Source organism: Eschrichtius robustus, chromosome 16 (assembly GCF_028021215.1).
Source record: "Eschrichtius robustus isolate mEscRob2 chromosome 16, mEscRob2.pri, whole genome shotgun sequence".
In the NCBI taxonomy this organism is placed as follows: Eukaryota; Metazoa; Chordata; class Mammalia; order Artiodactyla; family Eschrichtiidae; genus Eschrichtius; species Eschrichtius robustus.
In genome coordinates this window covers 28,156,535-28,162,968 of record NC_090839.1, presented here as the reverse complement: position 1 = coordinate 28,162,968, position 6,434 = coordinate 28,156,535, and the positions used below count along the sequence as shown (strand labels likewise).

At 60.1% G+C, this 6,434-nt stretch overlaps 1 protein-coding gene across 1 annotated transcript; it reads right to left on the bottom strand.

The window, feature by feature from the left end:
* Nucleotides 1–1,137: 1,137 nt before the first annotated feature.
* SOX12 (SRY-box transcription factor 12) lies at nucleotides 1,138–5,932 on the bottom strand. The gene has a single exon (XM_068524394.1). The coding sequence runs from the start codon at nucleotides 5,522–5,524 to the stop codon at nucleotides 4,586–4,588; it is 939 nt and encodes a 312-aa protein (XP_068380495.1). The 5' UTR covers nucleotides 5,525–5,932; the 3' UTR covers nucleotides 1,138–4,585.
* Nucleotides 5,933–6,434: the final 502 nt, after the last annotated feature.

Genomic DNA, 6,434 nt, shown 5'->3' with positions numbered 1-6,434 from the left:
AGGTGCAGAAAGATTCTCCTGCTGCTCCTTGACAAAATAAGCCTTCACACTGAGAGAGGGCCTGTGAAGAAAAAAACTGAGTGGCTTTTAGGAATCCAGAGTGGTACCAGCTGACAGCCAGGAAGAAAATGCGGGCCTCAGTCCTTTAACCACAAGGAACTGAGTTCAGCCCGCCACCCCGTGATTCTGGAAGAGGACATTGAGCTCCAGAAAGGAATGCAGCCCAGCCAACAGCGTGACTGCAGCTTTGAGAGATCCTGAGCAGAGAACCCAGCTGAGGCATGCCCGGACTCCGGGCCCACAGGGATTATGAAATAATAAATGCATGTTGTTTTAAGCGGTTAACTTTGTGGCATTTCGTTACATAGGAATAGATGGCCAATACATCAGCATATAGGCGTTTTTAAAGCCCTGGAACCAAGATAGCTCAAATAGCCCCGGCCAGGAACCTGACCCAGAGATGAATCAGAGAGCATGAATGGAGGGGGATTAGAGTGGGACACACCCTGCAACCTCTCCACCGCACGCGCCGGCAATGCTTCCTACTCCTCTCAGCCACTAGGAGTCCCCAGAGTCCACATAAGCAGGTCTCGCCCCCACCTTTCACAGGTCAGAATCCATTTCCTTCAGAAATGGAAGGAACCAAAATAACAATAAATGGTCTCTCTTCTATTCGTATTTCCTCCTCCCCCACATCACCCGGGGGAAACTAAGGCCTGCGAAGGGAGGCGCTTGCCCAAGACCTGCAGTACTCTAGCACCGTCTCAAGCCTGGCGTTTTACACGCCCCCTGCCCTGCCCCCTCCCAGGGCATCGTGAAGGGCAAACACAGACTTTTAGCCTCTCTCTCTCCAGCTTAGGCCAGGGGAGGGACTGCGAATGAGAATGGCATCAGCAGAGGGCCCTGAGTGACTTGTGGGCTGAGGTCGGAGTTTCTAATTGAGGCCGACTGGAAAGGGTGGAGAGCGTGCAGCCCCGAGGTTGGGGCTGACGGTGTTGGTGGAAACGAGACCCCTCCTGAGGGAGTGGGCATCAGAGGTGCCCAGCTGCAATTGCTGGGCCAGTGATCCCCTTCCCTTTGTCCAGCCCCTTCCACCCTCCGCTGCAGACTGGGTTGTCCAGAAGCAGACACTGAGACTGAGTTTGGGGTGCAAGATATTTATTAGGCATAAACACCTGTGAAAAGAAGAGGGAGGAGACAGAATTGGGTTCAGGAAGCCAAACTGCGCTGCTGGCCAGGCAAAGCCTCAGCCACCCTGGAGGGGCCCTGGGGTGAGGACATGGGAGGGGGGCAGGTACTCCCTGTGTCTGTCCCACCTTGAACTGAAGTGGCAGGCTTTTACACCTGTGCTCATTCGGACACCAGATGCAGGCTGCCCTGGGTGAAGTGGCTCTCTTCCACCTTTTCTTTCTTAAAGGTTTTGTTTTGATTTGTGGTCAATCTTGCTTCCAATCAGAGGCCAAGAGGAAGCGCTCACCGTAATTCCTGCGGCCCCAAGCCCCCTTTCTATAGGTGCCCAGCCCTCCCAAACCTGCTTTAGTCCTCTTTTAAAGCATCTATGGGTATCCCAGTCCCCAAATACCCTCTGAATGAGACTTGCACACTTGGCCTTGGTTCTTACTGGGGAAACAGGCTTTGTCCAACCTTAGGAATTCATTGGATCTGGTAGAGGAAGAATTAGGCGGACAGGTGTAGGGGGACAAAAGTTTTGAAAAGCCTTGGTCTCAGTTCCCAAAACACACTGGTAAGAATCTCATGGACAGGAATCACCGTGGCTTCTGCTGCTCTTCTTCAGTCATTCAAGACATCTACACTGGGGGCCAGTTATGTGCTAGGCATGGGGACGAACCCCACTACTCCACACCCTGAGCTGCCAGCCTAACACCATCTGCAGATTCAAACAGGGAGGGAGAGGCAAGCACCCTGAAGTAACACTTCACCAGGAGACAGAAACCAAAATTTGAGGCCCTGTCACTGACCTTGGCTGCTTGAAGCCCCTTTACAGGTTGCTTCTGCACCTTGACCCTAAGTTTCCTCCTCTGGACAATGGAATAAGACAATTTATGGAGCACCACGTTAAATGCTTCTCACCTCGAACTTCATTTTACCCTGTGAAGCAGGTATTATCATCCCCGCGTTACACATATGGAAAGAAGAGTCAGGGTAAAGTTAACGTGCTCAAGGTCACACAGGTGCTCAGTGGCAGTGCCAGGCTTTGAGCCCAGGTATTGTGGCTCAACCCTGATTCTTAATCTTAAGGGCAGGGTCAAACTGGCCCCCTTGGACTAGGAGTGCCTGCACACGTGTTTCACTTGGTCCACAAGGATTTAAAAATATCTCACTCAGCTTTCATTTTGAAATTGAGATGTTCACAGAAACATCCAGATTTCCATCTTCTCTTGAAAAATCTAGCCCCCTGGCCACAGTGGGCCGCATTCCCACAGGGTCACAACCGGCAGGAAGTGAGCAGTTGCTCCCCTTGAAGTGGGTCATGAAGCCAGTGTCCACCCAGACTCTCTCATTCATGTCACCTGCCTGGCCTCTGCAGGGGTGAGTCTGCCATCCTTAATGAAGACCAGGAGTCCTGAGATAGAGGGAGCAGAGAGGCCTAGAGGGGCCAGGTGCCTCCTTGCCCTGGAACCCCCAGCTCTTCCTGCATGGTGCTAAGTCACATGGACTTGAATCTGCCAAACTGTTTGGGGAGGGTTGAGGAAAGGCAAAGACATGTAGAAGCACAGGGCGAGATGGGGCAAATACACTTTATTCAGTCCTGGCAGAAGTCCTGCTGTGGGTGCCAGTGCCCCCTCCCCTCAGCTATGAGACTAGTTCTCCAAGACCACAGACAGTGACATCTCTTCACTCACATGACGTTTTCTGGGATTTTTCATTGTCTTTTTTGTTGTCGTTTTTCTTTAAAAAAAAGAAAAAGAAAAAGAAAGAGAGAGAGAGAAAGAGAAAAAGAGAGAAAGAGCGCGCGCGCAAAAAGGCCCAGAGCCGGAGCACCAAGCTTAAAGGAGGCAGCTGGTGGCTTTGTCAGCGACGGGAACGCGTGGGGCAGAGACCTGCAGAGACCCTGGGCAGGGGTCCCGGAGGACTCTGGGACCGTTTGTTCCTGAGATTTGTGTGTGTGAATGAGAGTGTGTGCACACCCAGGAGGGTGAACACACGCCGGTGAGATACAGGGTAGTGAGGGCAAATGGGGCGTGGGGAGGCCGGAGGGGCAGGGCTTGAGAGGGGAGCTGGAGTGTAAGAGGGGTAACAGCATCAGGGGCAGGGTTTCCGAGGGCACCCCGAACTGGATGCAGCAGCGCTAGGCGCAAACGGCCCAAGACTGCTCTGACCCTCCCATTCAGTCTCACTGGCCCAGTCGATGGTCTCTCTGAAGCCAGCTGCTGAAAAGTGGGGCTCTTCTTGCCACTTCATCTGCTATTATGCCTCAGTCTCAACCCCCTAGTACCAACGTGTCTCAGTTTCTCCCACTGAATACTGTAGGCAGAGGGACCTGGGTGACAGGAAGGGGCGGTGGGCTTAGGAAGGAGCCCAGGCTGGGAGTGTGCCCTGAGGTGATAAGGGCACTTGGGGGGGGGGGGGTGGAGCATAAGGACCCTGTCCCCAAACAAACTGTTACGTGTCTTGGTTCTGAGTTTTCTTTTTCTCTCCTGAAGGATTTCCAGAGAAAGACCCTGCCCCCAATTCCCAGGCGGGGGAAAGAAAGGTTGGCTTCTTGGAACCAAGACAAGCTGTAGAGGCAGTCATGCAGTCGGTGAGGGGTGGGTGCACGTGGGTTGAGGCAACCCCGTAAGGGATAAGGGGCTATGCCACTTGGGAGTTCCAAGCTCCACACCAACCCTTCCGGGCCGGCTAGTCTCTTTCTCCCCCTTCCGAGTGCTCCTCCCATTTAAGGCAGTGACGCCCCGTCGGGTTGAACGGAAGCCGTGGCTCCTGGATCAAAAGATTTCTCAGGATCGCTCTATATCCGCCCCCCTTCTTCCGGATCCGCTGACAGGGGCGTGAGGTTCGACTGGGACCAGCTCCCTCCTCCCAAGAAGCATTAAGCATGCGCGAGAAGGGGGCGGATCCCAGTGTTCCCGGGGAAAAGGAACGGGCCCCTCCCCCTCCCTGGGAGGGAGGGGCAAGGGAGGAGGGCGCGGGGCCGCCCAGCTGCAGCGCCCCCCCAAACAAGACAGGAGGCGGGCCAGGCTAAGGCGGAGGGAGTCCGGAGCAAGGGCAGGGGCGTGTCCTCCGGCCGTGAGGAGGGGCGTGTGCAAAATGGGGGAGGGGTACAGGTCTCTTGGAGAGGACGGGAGGTGTATCGGAGGGGGGGGGGCTGACTGCTGGTGGCTGTGCGGGAGGGGGTAAGATGGGGAGGGGCTTGGATGTCGGAGAAAGGGTGGGGGTTGGGCTGCCTTGGGGTGTGTCTGCGGGGGAAGGGCATGTCTGGATTTGAAGGGGGTTGGGCACGTCTAGGAGGGGGGAGGCTGTGCGGGAGATGGGGTGCCAGCCTCGGCCTCCGAGGGGCCCCAATACCTGATTCCTGTATGTAAACAGCTGGTTTGGGGGCGTGCGCGCCCCGCTGACGGTGGGCTCAGTAGGTGAAAACCAGGTCGGCGATGCTAGACGGGCGCCAGTCCCCTGCGATCATCTCGGTAACCTCGGGGGTGCAGTAGTCCGGGAACTCGAAGTGCGACGTGCCCGAGGGGGGCGGCAGGTCTGGGTCGCGGTCCAGGGCGCTGCAGTCCAGGCCGGCGGGGCCGGGGGGCAGTCTGGACAGAAAGCCCAGCGGCTCCTCCCCCGACGCCACCGTCTCCTCTTCGCCTTCCTCCGTCGCCGCCGCCTCCTCCTCCTCTTCCTCCGGCTCCTCGTCCTCCGACGGAGTCGGGGAGGCGGCGGTGACAGCCGCCCCCTCGCCCGACGGCCCCTGGGAACGCTCCGCTTGTCCCCGGGCGGCCCGCCCCGCCGGGACCATCCTCCACAGCTCCCGCCCGGGGGTCTCGACCAGGCGCACTTCCAGCAGCTCCTCGTCGTCGTCCTCGTCGTCGTCCTCGGGCGCCGCCGCGCCGCCCCCCAAAGGCCCTCCCGCTGCTCGGCGGCCCCCGCGGCTAGGCAGCTGCGGCCCGGGCTTGAGCCGGCTGCCGCCGCCGCCGGGGGGGCGGGGCCGCGCCTTGGCGGGCGCCCCCTTGCTCTTTTTGCGCGGCCGGTACTTGTAGTCCGGGTAATCCGCCATGTGCTTGAGGCGCAGCCGCTCCGCCTCCCGCACGAAAGGGATCTTCTCCGAGTCCTGCAGCAGCTGCCAGCGGCGGCCCAGGCGCTTGGAGATCTCGGCGTTGTGCATGTCGGGCCACTGGTCCATGATCTTCCGCCGTTCGTGCTGCGACCACACCATGAACGCGTTCATCGGTCTCTTAATGTGGCCGCTCGGGGTCTTGCACCAGCCGGGCTCACGCGCCCCCTCCTCGGCCGGCCCGGGCCCCGGGGGCGGTGGCCCGCCGTCCCGCTTGGCCCTCGCGCCCCGCTGCTGCACCATCGCGCCTGGGCCCGGGGCCGCTAGACGCCGCCGGGGGCCGTCCGCATCCTCAGCGGCTGGGGGTGGGGGAGGAGGCAGCAGCGACGGAGGGGCGGCCCCGCCCTGCAGCTCGGCCCGGCCCCCGCGAGCTGGGGAGCGAGAAGCTGGGCGCTCGGGCCCAACGGACGGCGGGGGGAGAAGGTCAGCGGCGCGGTCTCAGGCGGGCTCGGCGCGCCCCCGCCGCCTCCGGCAAGTTGCGCCCCGCAGCACGCCACACATTGTTTCGCGGGGGCTGAGGAACTGCACTCCCAGGGCCCCCGCGGGCTCTCCTTGCAGCCTCCTGCTCGGCCGCGGCCCGCGCGCGCCTCTCTCCGCCCCACCGCCTTCCAGTGTCTTTCTCCCCGCGCGGCCCCGCCGGCGCGCGCGCCACCCCTCCCCCTCTCCGTCTGCGGGCCGCTGCGGCGCGCGCGGGGCCGCCCCGTGTAAACACCGAGGTGCCCGCTTGGGCTGCGGCCGGGCCACGCCTCGCGCTCGGGCGGCGCGTCACCCGTTGCTGGGCAGAGAACCTGGTATTTGCATCTCCCAATCGCTGGCTGCCGAAGTGGGGCGGGGCTCGTGCTGCGGGGCTGGGCGGTCTTGTGGCTGGGATTGGGGGTGTCGGATGAAGTCGGTTTCTTTTCTTAGGCTGGGGACTAGCGGGAGAGTGGGGTGGGGGACGCCGAGCGTGCTTCCCTTTTGGCTCCAGAAAGCCTGTCCCCGCCCCGCGTTGCCTTTGAAATTTTCGCTTACTCAGTGACACCTGCCGCCAGGTAGGACCTCCGCTCCCTCCTCTTTCGGGGGCGTCTTTTTAGTCGCCCCAGAACAGAAGGTGAGGAGACCTAGGCTCAGGAAAGCTCCTTAAGGGGACAACAACCTCATCGTATCATTGATG

Excerpts from the sequence above, each read along its gene's own strand:
- SOX12 (XM_068524394.1), bottom strand. The coding sequence starts at position 5,524 with ATGGTGCAGCAGCGGGGCGCGAGGGCCAAGCGGGACGGCGGGCCACCG.